At 41.2% G+C, this 19607-nt stretch overlaps 1 protein-coding gene and 1 non-coding gene across 3 annotated transcripts in view; one reads left to right on the forward strand and one right to left on the reverse strand.

Annotated features, from left to right (window-relative positions):
- DCHS2 (dachsous cadherin-related 2) overlaps positions 1-19607 on the reverse strand; it is a 331336-nt gene that overhangs the window by 103664 nt on the left and 208065 nt on the right. For both annotated transcript variants that reach the window (XM_043902663.1, XM_043902662.1), the window contains 2 exons: positions 7542-7676; positions 7119-7328 (listed from right to left, as the gene is read on the reverse strand). In XM_043902663.1, coding sequence (XP_043758598.1) covers positions 7119-7328; positions 7542-7676 — 345 coding nt within the window. The remainder of the gene's footprint in view (positions 1-7118; positions 7329-7541; positions 7677-19607) is intronic.
- On the forward strand, positions 13096-13181 carry LOC122695866. The gene has a single exon (XR_006341607.1). It is a non-coding gene; the product is annotated as a small nucleolar RNA SNORD62 (small nucleolar RNA).

Below are 19607 nucleotides of genomic sequence, written 5' to 3' on the forward strand. Positions count from 1 at the left end.
TGATTTTACTTGCTCATTGCAGAAAGAAAAACAAGTAGAAAATAAAAAAATACTAGAAGGTGGGATCAAGATAGTGGAGTGGGAAGACCCTGAGCTTACCTCCTCTTAGAAAGACAAAATCACATTGATATGAAAAGAAATTCTCTCTTAAATTGACCTGAAGTCTAGCAGACTTGCTCTTCTAAAACTAAGATTGTAAAGGAAGAACCACAAGGACTCTGGTATTAGGGAAGAAGAAGAAGAAGTCCTGTCAGGACCCATACCCTTGGTGGCTAACACAGAATAAGATTACACAGGCTCAGGGATCTCTCCTGAGGAGTTAGGGATTTGAGTCCCATATCGGGCATGCCAGTCTGGAGATAAGCATGGGAATATGAGCCCTTTTCGGTAGTTTGAAAACCAGTGGGGCTTAATGGAGGCCTGGGGAAACTGAGACTCTGTGTTTGAGGAGTGTTGACACACTTCTTTGCTCCCAGTCCTGGCACAGTGACAACCAGCCCACCTTGACGGCCCCATATACCTCGCCCCGTCCGAGACGGGCTCTGACCAGCCCACTGTGACCGCTCCATACACCTCGCCCCATCTGAGACAGGCTCTGACCAGCCCTCCGTGACTACTCCATACACCTCGCCCAGTCTGAGACAGGCTCTGACCTCTGCCCTCCATGACTACTCCAGCACACCTCGCCCCGTCCAAGACGGGCTCTGCCCTCAGCCCTCCCGCTCCAGCACACCTCGTCCCATCTGAGACAGGCTCCGGCCAGCCCACCGTGACCGCTCCATACACCTCGCCCCATCTGAGACAGTCTCTGACCAGCCCATCGTGACCGCTCCATACACCTCGCCCCATCTGAGACAGGCTCTGACCAGCCCACTGTGACTGCTCCATACACCTCACCCCGTCTGAGACAGGCTCTGGCCTCTGCCCTCCATGACTACTCCAGCACACCTCGCCCCGTCCGAGATGGGCTTTGACCAGCCCACCGTGACCGCTCCATACACCTTGCCCCATCCGAGATGGGCTCTGACCAGCCCACTGTGACCGCTCCATACACCTCACCCCATCTGAGATGGGCTCCGGCCAGCCCACCATGACCGCTCCATACACCTCGCCCCATCTGAGACAGGCTCTGACCAGCCCACCGTGACTGCTCCATACACCTTGCCCCGTCTGAGACAGGCTCTGACCTCTGCCCTCTATGACTACTTTAGCACACCTCGCCCCATCCGAGACGGGCTCTGACCTCAGCCCTCCTGCTCCAGCACACCTCGCCCCATCCGAGACAGGCTCTGACCTCAGCCCTCCCGCTCCCTCCCCACTCTGTGACAATGCAGAATCACCAGTGTACCTTGGGAAAAGCCAGGGCTTGCTCCAGGCTCCTATTCTAACCTCTTGGGTCCCATCCCTACCCCTGGCCAAGACAGAAACCTCTATAGCACCAAGGAGATGATAACCTCACTCAGGATTGTGGCTGCAGCCTCTCCAAACCTGGCCCCACACCTCAACATGGCAGTGACTGCTAGCACATCCCAAGGAGAGACATGGCCCATGATCACTTTCGATCCAGCTCTCCTACCTAATCCACTGGGCACAGGTAGACCGCATAGGGATGATCCAATACAATGACATGGCTTCAGGACCAAGATGTGTATGTTTTCCTTAATTTCATCAAACAAAATGAAAAGACAGCAGAACATGTGGCAAAGCAAAGAGCAATATAAAACTCTTGGTGAGGGGAAGCCTAATGAGACAGTAATTCATCTGATAAAGGGTTCAAAGCAAAAGTCATAAAAATGTTAATCAAACTTGTGAACATCCTTTTCACAAGGAAAAGGATAGAAAAATACAGTGAGAACTTCAAAAAGAACTAGAAAATATAAAAAAGAACCGATTAGAGATGAAGAATACAATAACTGAACGGAGAAATACACTAGAAGGAATTAACTGCAAATTAGGTGATACAGAAAAACACATAAATGACCTGGAAGACAGAACAGTGGAAATCACATTATCAGAACAGTGAAAAGAAAAAAGTTCATAAGGATTATTTAAGGGACTTCTGGGCTTCCCTGGTGGCTCAGATAGTAAAGAACCTGCCCTGCAGTGTGGTAGACCTGGGTTTGATACCTGAGTCAGGAAGATCCGCTGGAGAAGGAAATGGCAACCCGCTCCACTGTTCTTTCCTGGAGAATTCAACAAGGGACTGCTAGGAAAATACCAAGCATACTAACATTAGCATTATAGGAGTTGCAGAGGAAGAGAGACAAAAAGGGGCATAAAGCATTATTTGATGAAATTATAGCTGAAAATATCACTAACCTGAAAAGGAAACAGATATCCAGGTCCAAGAAGCACAGAGTGGCCTAAACAGGATGAACTCAAAGAGGCTCACACTAAGTCATATCATAATTAAAATGAAAAAAATTTAAAGAGTGAATGAGAGAATTTTAAAGGCAGGAAGAGAAAGAGGCACTTAAAAGGAAACCACTAAAAATATTAGCTGATATCTTATCAGAAATCTTGCAAGACAGAGGGAGTAGCATGACATATTTAAAGTGCTGAAAGAACCTGCAACCAAGGACACTCTATCCAGCAAGGTTATCATTCAGACTTGAAGGAGAGAGAAAGAGTTTTCCAGACAAGCAAAAACTAAAAGAGGTTGTTACCATTAAACTGGCCTTACAAGAAACATTAAAGTGTTTTTCTTTAAGTGAAAAAGAAAACCTTATAACAAGAAATTTTTTAAAATGATATGAAGAAAAAACATACTAATAATTATAAGTATATAGTAAACACAGTGAATCAACCACTTATATAAGCAGGCATAAATGTTAAAAGGTAAAAATTATAAAATCAAATATAACCATGATAAACACTGAAAGGACACAAATGTAAGCGCACAATATGACACCAAACCATACAGTGCGCTGGGAGTGAAACGAGAGGGGCAGAGCTTTCAGGACGTGTTGACTTTAAACAGCTATCAACTTAAAACAGCTATATATAATTGACATATATAGATCTCATGGTAACTACAAATCAAAAATCTCCAGTGGACACACAAAGAAACAGAGAAAATAATCCAAATATAAGACTAAGGAAAATCATTAAACTGCAAGGGAAGAGACTAGAGAAACAAGAAAAGAACATAGAAAAACTACAAAAAAAAAAAAAACAGAAAACAGTAACAAAATGGCAGTGAGTACATGTCTATAAATGATTACTTTATGTAAATAGATTAAATGCTCCAATCACAGGACATGCGGTGGCTGAATGGATTAGAAAACAAACCCATCTATAATCCTGCCTATAAGAGACTCACTTCAGATCTAAAGACACACACACTTGAAAGTAAAATGATGGAAAAAGATACTCCACACAAATGGAAAAGAAAAGAAAACAAAGATAACAATATTCATATCACACAAAATAGAATTTGAAACAAAGTTTATAACAAAGACAAAGAAGGGCATCATATAATGATAAACAAATCAAATCAAGAAGATATAACATTTGTAAACATAAATGCCCCTAGTACAATAGCACCTAAATATATAAAGCAAATATTAACACACATAAAGGGAGAAACTGACAGAAATACAATAAATACAGAGAATTTTCATAACCCAGTTACATAAATGAACAGCCAGAAAATCAATAAGGGATACATTAGATGATACATTCGACCAGAAAGACTTAATAGGTATTAATATCTACAAATCACTGCATTAAAATCAGAAGAAAACACATTCTTTTTTCAAGTGCACATGGACACTAGATCTCCAGGACAGGTCCCATGCTAAACCACGAAAAATCTTCAATTCATTTAAGAAGATCAAAAGCATATCAACCTTGCATCTTTTCTGACTACAGTGCTATGAAACTAGAAATCAATTACAGGAAGGAAACTGGAAAATAAACAAACATGTGGAAATTAAACAATGTATTACTAGAAAACCAACAGATCAACAAAGAGGAAATAAAAACATAGCTTGAGACGAATGAAAAAACAAAACAAAACACAACTTCCAAAATCTATGAGACACAGCAAAAGGAGTTCTTAGAGGGAAATTTATAGTAATTCAGGTCTAACTCAAAACACAAGAAATATCTTAAATAACCTAACTTTCCATCTAAAGGAACTAGAAAAAGAAGTGCAAACAAAGCCCAAAGTCAACAAAAGGACAAGAATAATAAAGATCAAGAAGTAAATAAAATAGAGACCAAATTTTAAAAAATAGAAAAAGCCTGCTGAAATTAAGAGCTGTTGTTTAAGATAAACAAAGTTGATTAAGATGAGCCAGAAACTCATCAAGAAAATACGAGAAAATCTAAATAAACAAAATTAGAAATAAAAAAGGAGAAATTACAACCAATATCACAGAGATAATATCATAAAAGAATACTATTGACAACTATACACCAGCAAATTGGACAGCCTAGAAGAAATGGAAGAATGTCTGGAAACATACACTTTTCCAAGACTGAATCAGGAAGAAACAGAAACCCTAAACACTGATTATTAGTAATGAAATTGAATCAATAATCAAAAAACTCCAACAAACCAAAGACCAGGACCACACCAGAATTGGAGAGTTTCTACCAAACAATGGCACCCCACTCCAGCACTCTTGCCTGGAAAATCCCATGGACGGAGGAGCCTGGTGGGTTGCAGTCCATGGGGTCGCTGGGAGTAGGACACAACTGAGCAACTTCACTTTCACTTTTCACTTTCATGCATTGGAGAAGGAAATTGGCAACCCACTCCAGTGTTCTTGCCTGGAGAATCCCAGGGACGGGGGAGCCTGATGGGCTGCCATCCACGTGGTCGCACAGAGTCGGACATGACTGAAGCGACTTAGCAGCAGCAGCAGATCTAGGATGTAGTCAAGATAGGGAGATATGAAGGTTCAATGGTAACTAGAAGCAGGGACTGGATGAAATGACCAGTAGGAGTGTGTCTAGGAGAAAAGAAAGAGATATGCCAAAAAGATCCAGGAAACTCTAACAAGTCAGAATAAAAAGGACATTGGGAAGGTTTGCCTAGAAAGACAGATGAAGAATCAGGAGAAAGTAAGTGGCTTTTGAAGTAAAAGAGAGGCCAAGCATCCAGGGCATGGTGCACAAAGACAGAAAGCAGTACAATTAAGAACTGAAAAAAGATCCAATGCACTTAGCAACAACAAGATCTTTTGTGTTTTCAACAAGGGTAGTTTCAGCGGAGTGACTTCAGTGGAATATATATTGCAGCAAGCTAAAAAATTAAAGTGAAATAAAAACATAGAAACTAGAGTGTAGACAACAATTTTTAAGAAATTTGATTGTGAAGGAAAAGAGAGGATGAAGGGAGACATCTATGCTTTTCAGGATAGGAGACTAAAAAACTGATTGGAAAAGCCAGTAGTGAGGGAAATGTTGATCATATGAGAAAGGTGAGTGGTCAAAAAGAAGGTTCTTGATGCAATGAAAGGGGACTGATGCAGTCTGGGGATTGTTTATACCCAGTCCTCAACAAAATAAATACAATAAATTGAGAGTAAACATTTAGAGAAATTTATAGTAGTATGACATAATAATCTTATATCTCTGTAATATAGCAATATTTTTTTTTAAATTGGGGCTTGCATTTTGTATGCCTTTTTTCTCCCAATAATTTATATTTATTGTATTTTAAAAAAGTATCAATCACAACAGACTGCAAATTTTAAAAAACACCAACTCTGGTTCTTAATCACAATTGATATGGGAAGTTTCAGAAAACAGGTAGACTTTACAGAGAAGGAAAAGTATCTATTCCTCTGCTACAGCAAAGAAAGAGGTAAGAATTGGGCTTATTCTTAAAAATTGGGCTTCTCAAAATTAGATTGAGAGATTATCATCCTTTTGGATGATAGTATGACAATATATGTGATCATTTAAAATAGATGTGTCCTTGGACAAAATAATCCAAATATATCTATCATAAGGAAATAATTGAGTGTGTTCACTACAACCTTTTTATAATAGAGTGTTCAATATCTAAATTAGCACAAAAGGAGATGAGTAAGATAAATCATGTTATAATAGGCATATTAGAAATGCTAATACATGCATATTCAATGACATGAAACATTTACACAGTGTATTACTTTTAAAAGGAGATAACAAAACAGTGTATATAAATTATTCAGTAGTATAAGATTGGTGTCTGCATTCACTGAGAGTCATTGAAAAGTGATTTTCAAAAATATCAAATTAATTATCTCTGCAAGATATAAGATTTTTTTTATTACTGTTGTTTTTCATAAATTGTATATAAATTCTGCAATTATATATCATTTTATAATCAGGGGAAATGACAATAAAACCATTCTCATTTTGGAGTAAAATGGGTGGTACATAGAAAACATGGCTTGGTTATGGAAATTTTAGTAAACAGAAAGTGACAGCTTCCAGAGTTAGCCTCACAGCTGTTTTTACACCTTAAAATGGCTTCTCTTCATGCATTATTCTAGTTTCATCTCATTATCATTCTATGTGTGCTCTGACATGTGCTAAAAAAATTAATTCTCCACTCCTTTTCAGGTAAATAAGATGTGGCCTTCACAAAGCTTGCCATGCTAATCCTTCCATGATTCTGCCAGAATTTTATGTCTCTCCTTGATCCAAAGGGGAAAATATTACAAAGTTATCTTCCAGTGCAGAAGTTTCTAAAGACCTTGATTTATTTCTGGAGTATTGTGATAGATCTGAAGTGTTTCATTGGTCTGCAGATCTCAGAAAACTGCTTTCCTATTCATGTCCTCTAGGTCTGATTGCTCAAAATAATAAAAATAAGGGGTCATATGAAAAAAGTGAAAATAGAAGAAAAGCTATCTGCTTCATCTGTATATACTTTAATGTAAATGGATTACTAACAACAAGAGTTGTTGAGGACAGATATTTGAGGAGTTTGGAGGGCAATGGATCAGGGTAGCTGGCGGAAGGAGGAGGAGAGGACACCCAGGGTGCCAATTAGTTCTTAGCAGGTGTGTGTTCTGTAGACACTGAACTATGTACTGAATGCAGATTACTCACCATGACATATGCGTCAACCACGCTGGTATCCCGGGGGGAATTAAAATAAAGATGATACTTACCAATTATATGATAAGTGACAGCACCATTGCTGCCAGCATCCATATCAGAAGCCAAAATGGTGTAGACAAGGCCTGGCTCTTGGTTTTCCAGAACCTCAATGTCATCCCTGGGGACAATGATCTCTGGTGCGTGGTCATTCTCATCTACCACCGTGCAGAGAATCACTGTGGTCCCGGACAGAGCAGGGGCTCCCCCGTCACGCACGAGCACTGACATGGAATAAAAGATGGCACAGATGGCGGCCATTAATTCACACCTAACACATGCTGCCCCGCCAGACAGCCTCGGACCGAATTAACTGGGCAGCACTGGGTCAATAATATTTTATTTAAAGACACCCTACTGAAATGTAAATTTCACCTCTCAACTGCCTGTGGCAGTTTTTTTGTTTGTTTGTTTAGCACAGTCAATGGATCGCTTACCTCGAAGGGTGAGGACTTCCTGAACTTCTCTGTCAAGTGTGGTGGCTGTCACTACCTCCCCAGTGTCAGAATTTATCTGGAACAACCTGAATGAAGTACCTGGCATAAGTTCAAACTGAAGCTTGGAATTAATTCCTAAAGGAAAATATAGAGAAAAACTTAACCATTATCCCTTTGAATGCATTCATCTGTTTCACTTTTTCCTATGAATATGTTAAACCATAAGTGAAAAAGGCAAGACATTTAACCTTTAAATTAAAGTCAAAAACAAAAGCCAACTCTTTTGGCTGTTAAAAAATAAAAGCCTCCTGGGGTGAAATGCTTGATTTTCAAGTCTTATGAGACTTCACCACAGTAAATGCTTCAGAATTTCTCCCTTCCATAAAAATTTTCTTGCAAGTATACAACCCTCCATTAGGAATACAAACATATTCCTAATTACTTCTGTTAATACTAATTGTGATTTAATGACATCATTGGAAGCTTGCAGGGCAAATGGCAACTTCTGTAGATGACCCTCTGTTTGAAGGTCTGTGTCCAGTTTTGTTGCTCTGTTCACTTTCCCGCTCAGGAGGTGAGCACAAAGAGTTACACACATATGCAGTTTTCTCCATCTTGTTTCCTACTTAGTATTCAGTCTCCTATCTGGACTGAGAAATGTGGTACCACATTACTATGCAATCTGAAAATAATTCTTCCCATGTTTTTGTGGTTTCATCTCTCCCCTGAGAAAAGTGTCAGGTCATTTCCATCTTTGGTATAAAGATTTCTTATGCCAGTAACTTGAACTACTTTATTCCATGATATTGCAGCTTATTTGCACTTCACAGAAGTTCATTTCAATCGCTTTCCTAAATTCTTTTCTTAATTGATGAGAATCTAGATTAGATATAGTACTTAACATATGTGATTTACACTTCAATAAAAGATGAAATATTGTTCTTTGGACTTAACAAAAAAACTTCAATTACTCATTTCCATCTTGTTTGTCATAAAAAGTAAATTTTCAGTCACCATGATCTAGTAGAACTGAGATCTGGAAAAAATGGAATATGCTAGTTTTACACAAGAATAAATACACATGACTTCTTACTATGCCAGTTGAAAGAGAAAGGATATTTGGGATCACCTGCAGGCATTTTAATAACCTTGAGAAAAAAAGGTCTAATAATGTAGGAACCAAATATTTGAAATGATACAATCAGAGGTCACCAGACTATTTCAGCCTATCATTAGGCATTAAGCATATTATTACATTAATGATTATGTAATAATTGATTACTTTGATCTCATAGTGATAACATAACCTTTTCTTTGGTCAAGACAGAATTTTAAAAAATTCCAAATTGTTAAAATTTGCTTTACCCATTTCATCCTACATTATGAAAATGGGGACAATACCATGTTACATCTACTTTCTCTGTTCCTCAAATATTTGGTGAGCATAATTAAGTGCCAAGCACAGTGCTATTTGCCAAAGAGACAGGTGGTGAATCAAAGAAATATGGCCCTTGCCTTTATGAAGATATCATGGGGAACAGCATCTTTTAATTTTTGGACACTTTAAAAAAAATAAATCTACCCATTTATAATGTGATGTTATTACACATTACATATAAAATTATATATTACATATTATATTATATACTATACATTTTAAAATTTTGACACTTGTCAAACCTAGAAAATGTCTTCACATGTTTAAACATAAACTCAAATTTTTATAGCTTCTCTTCCTCCCATTGGTCTCATTATTCTCTAATGTGCTTTACCATTGTATTCAATACTCCCTTGACTTCTTAGAAACTGTCACATTTTATTGTTCCTATTTTTCTACATTGTTTTATCCCTAACATAACACTCTACTTACCTTCAATCCTCCTAGTATTTTATTAAGAATAAATGAGATCTTTATGTAACCATAGTTTGCACATATGTTTTCACACTGCAAACAGTGCACCCTTCACAACTTAAACAATGTGAAATAAATTGAAAGTATTACACTTGTGTCTTTTTCAGAATTCAATTAATGCCTTGCTTCTTCCTCAGTTCAATTCAGTTCAGTTCATTCACTCAATCATGTCCGACTCTTTGCAACTCCATGGACTGCAGCATACCAGGCTTCCCTGTCCTTCACCAACTCCTGAAGCTTGCTCAAACTCATGCCCATCAAGTCGGTGATGCCATGCAACCTCTCATCCTCTGTCATCTCCTTTTCCTCCTGCTTTCAATCTTTCCCAGCATCAGGGTCTTTTCAATGAGTCAACTCTTCGCATGAGGTGGCCAAAGTACTGGAGTTTCAGCTTCAGCATCAGTCCTTCCAATGAAGACCCAGGACTGATCTCCTTTAGGATGGACTGGTTGGATCTCCTTGCAGTCCAAGGGACAGTCAAGAGCCTTCTCCAACACCACAGTTCAAGAGGATCAATTCTTTGGCACTCAGCTTTCTTTATAGTCCAACTCTCACTTCCATACATGACTCCTGGAAAAACCATAGCTTTGATGAGATGGACCATTGTCAGCAAAGTAATGTCTCTGCTTTTTAATATGCTCTCTAGGTTAGTCATAGCTTTTCTTCCAAGGAGCAAGCATCTTTTACATGGTTGCAGTCACCATCTGCAGTGATTTTGGAGCTCCCAAAACAAAGTCTGTCCCTGTTTCCATTGTTTCTCTATCCATTTGCCATGAAATGATGGGACTGGGTGCTATGATCTTCATTTCTGAATGTTGACTTTTAAGGCAACTTTTTCACTCTCCTCTTTCACTTTCATCAAGAAGCTCTTTTAGTTTAACTTCTTCACTTTCTGCCATAAGGGTGGTGTCATCTGATTATGGATATTTCTCCCAGCAATCTTGATTCCATCTGGTGCTTCATCCAGCCCGGCAACGTGCACGATGTACTCTGCATAGAAGTTAAATAAGCAGTGTGGCAATAGACAGTCTTGACATACTCTTTTACCAATTTGGAAACAATCCATTGTTCCATGTCTGGTTCTAACTATTGCTTCCTGACCTGCATACAGATTTCTCAGGATGCAGGTCAAGTGGTCTGGTATTCCCATCTCTTGAAGAATTTTCCACAGTTTGATGTGATCCACACAGTCAAAGGCTTTGGTGTAATCAATAAAGCAGAAATAGATGTATTTCTGGAACTCTCTTGCTTTTACGATGATCCAACAGATGTTGGCAATTTGATCTCTGATTCCTCTGCCTTTTCTAAATCCAGATTGAATATCTGGAAGTCCATGGTTCAAGTACTCTTGAAGTCTGGTTTGGAGAATTTTGAGCATTACTTTGCTAGTGTGTGAGATGAGTGCAATTGTGTGGCTGTTTGAACCACAATTCTTTGGCATTGTCATTCTTTGGGATTGGACTGAAAACTGAGCTTTTCCAGTCCTGTGGCCACTGCTGAGTTTTCCAAATTTGCTGGCATATTGAGGGCAGCACTTTCACAGCATCATCTTTTAGGATTTGAAATAGCTCAACTGGAACTCCATCACCTCCACTGTCTTTGTTCATAGTGATGCTTCCTAAGGCCCACTTGACTTCACATTCCAAGACGTCTGGCTCTAGGTGAGTGATCACACCATCGTGATTATCTGGGTCATGAAGATCTTTTTTGTATAGTTTTTCTGTGTATTCTTGCCACCTCTTCTTAATATCTTCTGCTTCTGTTAAATCCATACCATTTCTGTCCTTTTTTGTGCCCATCTTTGCATGAAATGTTCCCTTGGTATCTCTAATTTTCTCAAAGAGATCTCTAGTCTTTCCCTTTCTACTGTTTTCATCTATTTCTTTGTACTGATCACTGAGGAAGGCTTTCTTATCTCTCCTTGCTATTCTTTGGAACTCTGCACTCAAATGGGTATATCTTTCTGTTTCTCCTTTACCTTTCACTTCTCTTCTTTTTTCAGCTGTTTATAAGGCCTCCTCAGACAACCATTTTGCCTTTTTGCATTTCTTTTTCTTGGGGATGGTCTTGATCCCTGCCTCCTGTACAATGTCACGAACCTCCATCCAAAATTCTTCAGGGACTCTGTTCATCAGATCTGATACCTTGAATCTATTTGTCACTTCTACTGTATAATCGTAAGGGGGTTGATTTAGCACATATATGAATTGTCTAGTGGTTTTCTGTACTTTCTTCAATTTAAGTCTGAATTTTGCAATAAGGAGTTGATGATCCAAGCCACAGTCAGCTCCCAGTCTTGTTTTTGCTGACTGTATAGAGCTTTTCCATGTTTGGCTGCAAAGAATATAATCAATCTGATTTCGGTGTTGATCATCTGGTTATGTCCATGTGTAGAGTCTTCTGTTGTGTTGTTGGAAGAGGGTGTTTGCTATGACCAGTGCATTCTCTTGGCAAAACTCTGTTAGCCTTTGCTTTGCTTCATTTTGCTTCTTCTTCCTCACAGAAAAATCCTCCAGAACAAATGCAACATCATCAAATTTGAGAACCAAGGAAATAAAAATCAAATGAGATTAGTTGATCTAATTCCATAATTTTACTAAGAAAACTGGATATCTGCATCTGAAGATATTTAGGGATATACTTAAAACACACCTAGTAAAGGATGAGTGTTGTGTGTGTGTGTGTACACATACATATATCTGCTCTTAGAGCTCAAGACCTACAGTCTTTTGCTCTTTTACTTTCTCCCAGTCTTGGATACCCTTCCTCAATTCATTTCTTTCCCTATCAAGTCTAGACCCATGAATTAACACTTTATAAACCTTGTAAATTTCCTCAGGTCTTGTAACTTTTTCTGAAAGAATCCCAGCAAAACCTTAGTTCAGGATCATGTCGACCATCTCTCTGACCTTCTGGAATACCCAGCAGATAATTGGGGCTGGAGAAAATTTCACAAAAGCATAGACTGAGGCCACTGAAATACCACTGTCATTTGGCAATTTGTCCAATTCTCCTTGGTCACCCCTTTCCTATTCAGGTCTTCTACCCAACCACCTACTTACTGGCTGACTCTCACAAACCACCTTCCTTCCTATTTCCCAGAGAAATGGAAGCATTGGGGAAAAAGCTCCCTCAGCCTCTTGCATCTGTACTCAACTCCACCTCTGGCTTTCTGTCTCAATGGCAAATATAATGCTTCAAACACCCTCTTGAAGTTTTCCTGTCAGTTCTAATCTTTCTCATTTACATTTTTCCCTTAAATTATACTCTTCTCTAGCTATAAGGGGCTTCCCTGGTGGCTCAGCGATAACGGCTCTCCCTACAATGTAGGAGACTTGGGTTTGATCCCTGGGTTGGGAAGATCCCCTGGAGGAGGGTATGGAACATACTCTAGTACTCTTGCCTAGAGAATCCCATGGAGAGAGGAGCCTGGAAGGTTGCAATCCATTGGGTCGCACAGAGTCAGACATGATCGAAGCGACTAAGCAGCAGCAGAAGCTAGCTGTAAGAAACAAGTTTTCCTTCTCTTTATAGCCAAGTGTCTTTTAAAAATTATTTGCAGCTAGCTTGAAACCACTGCCATATATTATTTATTCTATCTACAGTCACCAATAAGCTTCTGGTTATAAAAATCTACTGACCTCTCAGTGATGCGATTCCAATAGATCCTTCTGACCCTCCACTGTGGACTCAACAGCAGGGAGATGAAGAGGAACGTGACTGAGAGATGACACGTGGTGGCCCCCAGCCCCCGCTCCTGAGGGTCTCCTGACCCACCTCCTTGCTCTCTCACACCTCGTTCTAGCCTTTAGGAGCATTCCCTTGGGCCTGGTGGTTCCTTCCTCGTCCTGTCATAACAGGCTTCAGGAGGATCCAAAGACACTAGGGACCCTAAGCCCCAGACCCTAGTTGTTTTCTGTCACCTTTGGAGGCAAAGCATAAAGGACTCCTGCCTTTTTGTGCCACAAAAGGGGGCGCAAAGATACCCTTGCTCTCCAGCTCCCCTCTTTGGGGGACTCACTGGGTCACTACTTAGGAGGAGGTCTCTGGGCCTCGCTGACCTTTCTGTCTTTCCTCTCGACCCCCGCAGCCAGCCTGTGGTTCTTTCTCCCGCTCTCCTGAGAGTGTAAAATTAGGGTGATTTCTGCTGTGGTCTGCCGAGAATCTGTCCTTCTGGGGAAGAGCCTTGCTTCCTCCTCTGGAATGAGAGCCTGAAGCACAACACAGGCTTGCTCTCGGACATGCATGCTGTCCTCCTGACTGTGCCCTTTGGAAAAAAGAAAAAGAAAAGAAAAAGAAAAAAAAAAATCTACTGACCATGTTTAGCTGACTTATCTTCCCTGTAATTTCAGGTATTGCTGACTAATTTTAAAAAAAACATGGAGAGCAAGGAACAAAGACAGAGAGGAAGGAAGGAAGAGAAAGGGAAGGGGGAAGAGGAAGGAAGGAATTCATTCCACCTCTTTCCCAGTTCACTGGCTTCAGTCTCCATCCATATGCAGATGACACATATGTACTGAGCTCCAGTTATTTCATTCATTCATTCATTCATTCATTCATGCAACACACATTTATTTATACAACATACATTTACCAAGTGCCAGGCACTGGAAAGATACCACTGAATTATCTTGAGCTATCATTGAGTTATCTTGGTCCTCAGAATTCCTCTAAGTTCAGTTCAGTGGCTCAGTCGTGTCCGACTCTTTGCAACCCCTTGGACTGCAGCACACTAGGCCTCCCTGCTGCTGCTGCTAAGTCGCTTCAGTCATGTCCGACTCTATGGGACCCCAGAGACAGCAGCCCACCAGGCTCCCCCGTCCCTGGGCTTCTCCAGGCAAGAACACTGGAGTGGGGTACCATTTCCTTCTTCAAAGCATAAAAGTTAAAAGTGAAAGTGAAGTCGCTCAGTCGTGTCCGACTCTTCGCTACCCCATGGACTGTAGCCTACCAGGCTCCTCCATCCATGGGATTTTCCAGGTGAGAGTACTGGAGTGGGGTGCCAGTGCCTTCTCTGCCAGGCCTCCCTGTCCATCACCAACTCCCAGAGTTTACCCAAACTCATGTCCATTGAGTCGATGATGCCATCCAGCCATCTCATCCTCTATTGTCCCCTTCTCCTCCTGCCTTCAATCTTTCCCAGCATCAGGGTCTTTTCAATGAGTCAGCTCTTCTCATCAGGTGGCCAAAGGATTGGAGTTTCAGCTTCAACATCAGTGCTTCCAATGAACATTCAGGACTGATTTCCTTTAGGATGGACTGGTTGAATCTCCTTGCTGTCCAAGGGACTCTCCAGAGTCTTCTCCAACACCACAGTTCAAAAGGATCAATTCTTCAGCACTCAGCTTTCTTTATAGTTCAACTCTCACATCCATATGTGACTACTGGAAAAACCATAGCCTTGACTAGATGGACCTTTGTTAGCAAAGTAATGTCTCTGCTTTTTAATATGCTGTCTAGGTTGGTCATAACTTTTCTTCCAAGGAGTAAGTGCCTTTTAATTTCATGGCTGCAGTCACCATCTGCAAGGATTTTGGAGCCCCCCAAAAATAAAGTCTGCCACTGTTTCCACTGTTTATCCATCTATTTGACATAAAGTGATAGTGGAGAATTATAGACAGTGTGGTGGAATATGTGAAATCACTGAGGAAGGGGCTCAGGGAAGATTTATCACAAGTAGATAATTTGCTCATTTATTATCTCATTCAACAAACCTACAGGGGATAGTGAGAGCAGGTGCCAAGTTACCACACTGTGTGCTAAGGATGTAACTGCTGGCAAGAAGACACATTCTCTGCTCTCATGCTACTTACAGTGTAGCACTGGATGCAGATAAGTAAGCAGGCAATTACAATTCCACATGATAAGACATAACTGAGTATGTGTTGCCTTCTGTATAAACTGAGACCCTAAAGATGAATTGGATTTATCAAGTAAGAGGGAAGAAAGTAAATGCAATCAAAATAGGAACCAAACCCCATACTGCAGGCTACAAAGTCCCATATGATATGGGCTCTGCTTATTTCCCCAAGCTCTTCTCATATACTTGCTCTTGGCCCACCAATGTCCCTTCTGCTCTCTGAACACGCTAAGTGTCTTTCTGTTGGGGTCTTTGAAGTTGCTGTTCCTTCTGCCAGCACCTCCTCCATCCTTTATAAGGTGTACTAGTTATTGGTATACTAAATTATTGTGCCTTGGATCTGAAACCATTCTTCCCTCCTCTGCCCTGCGATGCTGGGGCTGGGGATCCAGATGCCACAGCTGTGTAAGATCTCCTCCGAGCCCCTGTTAGCAGCTGCCATAAAGGGACCCGCAAGGGAGACTGAAGGTCAGAGGAGAGCAGATGGGACTACTTCTTCCACTTCTCTTACATTCCCTGTCAGCAACACCATTTTTCCTGGTGTAAAAACTGCTCACAACTTTCTGGCTCTTTCAGCACTCCCAGACTAGGCTCTACAAAGCCCTTCTGCTCTTCCTCTTCCTAGGTTCTGATAATCTCATGCTCTTGTCTTTGTTTCCCAGAATTAGGGGTGGCAGCTGCCTTCCTATAGTTATTTTTTTCTGGGTTACTTCAGGATTCCTTTTTCACTTACTCAGCCTTCCACACCTGTATGGTATCAGCTGGTTTTCCTGACTACATGTGACTGGGACAGTACTTGGAACAAGCGTGGGTCCCAGGTATCAGGGATTCTGATACTGGCTTGGTTGTGCCTTTGGCCTTAAAGGCAGTGCTGGGCTCCTGCCCAAAGGAAATGAAACACGAGTAATTTATCACTTGCAACGGTACCGTAGGGGCTTCTCAGGTGGTGCTAGTGGTAAAGAACCCACCTGCCAATATGGAGCCATAAGAGACATGGGTTCGATCCCTGAGTCGGGAAGATCCCCTGCAGGAGGGCATGGCAATCCACTCCAGTATTCTTGCCTGGAGAATCCCATGGACAGAGGAGCCTGATGGGCTACAGTCCATAGGGTCACAAAGAGTCAGACACCACTGAAGTGAGTCAGTGTGTGCGCACGTATGTGTGTGCATGTGCATGCACACACGCACTATGGTATCATAATCAATGAAATTACCACCCATGTTTGATTGTGGTGAACTGACTATTAAAGGATTCCTATTCCTCAGAGGACCAAATGGTGCTGACCATGGCCTTGGGATAGTCAAAGGAGTATGGTGTGAACTGGCTATCTCTGAATGCAATGAGAGCTTACAGAAAGAAAATTATAAGCTGAGGCTTTAAAGTCATAGTTTAGGTCATAGTCAAAACAGCTGAAAGCTTCTAAGGAAGTCAATCTCTCTGAATATCAGAACCAAATTGGGCAGCAGATATATAAGGAGTAACTTTTTGGAAGGGAAAATCCATATGAAGACCCACAGCTAGAGTCAGATTTCAACATACTGCAGGCAGATCTCAGCATACATGCAAATATGACTCAGTCAGAGACAGTTTATAGCTTTAAAAGAGTACCAAGATTTTTCTAACTTATATTGGGATAAATCTGTCCAAAATGTGTGGAAATCAATTCTAAGAATGTGAAACTCAGAAAGATTAAATAGCACTTTGGTTTAGGCTGGATTTATTGATGTAGTGTGCTTACTAGCTATTCTGAATTGGATGTTTTAACTCATATAGCTATGCCCCTTGACAGTTTCTTTTGATTGCTTGTGTCATGAGTGGCCTATCATTGTTGAGTTTGAGATGCCAGACCTTCCCCTGCATACTATACAAGAAAGGATCCAAAAGCTTAAAGAAGTGGAAAAGAATATTAGGATGGATTTATGTATGACATGCCCACCACCCTCCTCTGACTATATTTACCAACGATTCAGAGGACTCTCCCTTCATAGAGACCATGGGAAGGCCTTGGTTAGAGGGACACAGCATCCCTTAAAAACCCTCTGGGTAGTAGCCCTCTGTGCAAGTTGTGGATGATGGTGCCACTAGCTCTGGAGGTCACCATTTGAGAATCAACACTCTCAAACTTCCTGGACCAGATAGCAGAGTAGAAGGAAGTTGAGCTCACCTCTCCCCACAAGCCCATCTAAATTACAACTAATTGTTGAACAACCATTGGTAAAAGAAGACTGGAACCTACCAGAAAAGATATTCTACATCCAGAGACATAAAGAGCAAACCACAGTGAGATGGTAGGGGCATGAACTTGCAATATAATCAAATCTCATACTCCCTCCCCAGGATCAGCAACCCACAAACTAGAGAACAATTTATACCATAGAAGTTCTCCCACAGGAATGAGAGTTCTGGGGCCCATGTCAGGTTCCCAAGCCTGGGGGTCTGGCAGAGGGAGGAGTGAGACCCCAGAGCATTTGGCTTTAAAGGGCAATGAGGTTTGAGTGCAGGAACTCCACAGGACTGGGGAAACCAGAGACTTCACTCTTGGACAGCTTGTCCAAGGTCTCACACACATTGGGACCAAGGACAAAGCGCCTTCATAACCTGGGCCATAACTACCTGCAGGTCTTGGAGGGTCTCTTGGGGAGGCGGAGGGGGGGGGCAGCTGCGACTTATTCTGGGACAAGGACACTGGCGGTGCACACACTGAGGAGCATTCATCAGCATGAGCTCTCCTGGAGGCCAACATTTTGGTACTGAGACCTTGCCCCACCCAACAGCCTGCAGGCCCTAGTACTCGGACATCTCAGGCCAAACAACCAGCAGGGTGGGAACACAGCAGACAGGCTGCCTCAAGACCTCCTGAGCTCACAGCTGTCCCCAGATGCACTCCTTGGCACAGCCCTGCCCACCCTGGCCAAGGCCCAGCTCCACCCGCCAGTGTAGAGGTACTGCTCCTCCTGCTAGGAACCTTGAACAAGCCTCCAGATCAGCCTCACTCACCAGGGGGCTGACAGTTTTCTTGCCACAAGCAAGAAAACTGACTCTGCAGCCTGCAGAAGTGAGTCCACAAATGCAGGTCAGAACCCACCCCAAGACCAGCTTGTCTCTGGCCCTTGAGTAACAGGAGCAGAGTGTACTGCTGGGACATAGGATGTCCTCTACAGACGGCCACTTCTCCAAGGTCAAGAAACATAACTGATATTCCACATCCATAAAAATGGAAATTCAGACAAAATGAGACAGCAGAGGAATATGTTCTAGGTGAAGGAACAAGATAAAACTCCAGGAAAAACAACTAAGTGAAGTGGAAATAGGAAATCTACCTGAGAAAGAGTTCACTATAATGATCACAAAGATGATCCAAGAACACAGAAAACAAATGGATGCACAGAGTGAGAAGTTATAATAAGTTTTAAACAAAGGGAAAAAATACAAAGAGCAACCAATAGAGTTGACGAATACAATAACTGAAACGAGAACAACACTCAACACTAATTTATAAGGACTATCAGAAGTGATCTGCTTTCATCCAGCAGGAACAACAGTACATCTTTATGTAAACTCTTCTACTACCAGCCATCATCTACTCAGCAGAGATGAAGATCATCTCAGCTCTAGTATTTCATCACACTGATCCACTACTGTGATGACATTGTAATTGGATCTGATGATCAGAAAGAAGTAACTTAGATATCTTAATTAGATATACATGTTGGAGCAGCAGTTGGCAAACTATAGCCCACTAGCCAAATCCAGCCTGTTGCCTTATTTTGTAAAGTTCCCTGGAAGTCCAGCTACATTTATTTCTTTATGTATTATCTATTGCTGCTGTCTTGCTCCAATATCAGTGTTGAGTAATGGAGACCATATAGCCTGCACAACCTGAAACAATCACTATTTTGCCCTTTACAGAGAAAAGTTTGCATAACTCTATCCTAGAGTAAAGGCGGGTGAGTGATAGGAACTGAAAACAGAGAGGAACACTACAACCACTTATTGAAGTGCCTGGTTGTTAAGCTAAAAGAGAATAGAAATTTATCCTAAAATCATAAGGAATTAATAATGAATTCTGACCAGGGGAGTGTTGATTTCAGATTTACTTTTTATGAATATCATTTTTCATGTAATTCCTCAACTGTACAATGCCTCCACAACTCAACCATTTCCAAAGCAGAAATAGGATTATGCCTGGCTGAGTGAATGAAGAAATAAACAAATGAATGAGTTCAGAAGAGTGAAGGCAGCTTGAAGCAGCCTATTTCACAGATGCTGCAGTTTCTCAAGTCATGCAGTCAA

The sequence above is a fragment of the Cervus elaphus genome, chromosome 5 (assembly GCF_910594005.1).
Source record: "Cervus elaphus chromosome 5, mCerEla1.1, whole genome shotgun sequence".
Classification (NCBI taxonomy): domain Eukaryota; kingdom Metazoa; phylum Chordata; class Mammalia; order Artiodactyla; family Cervidae; genus Cervus; species Cervus elaphus.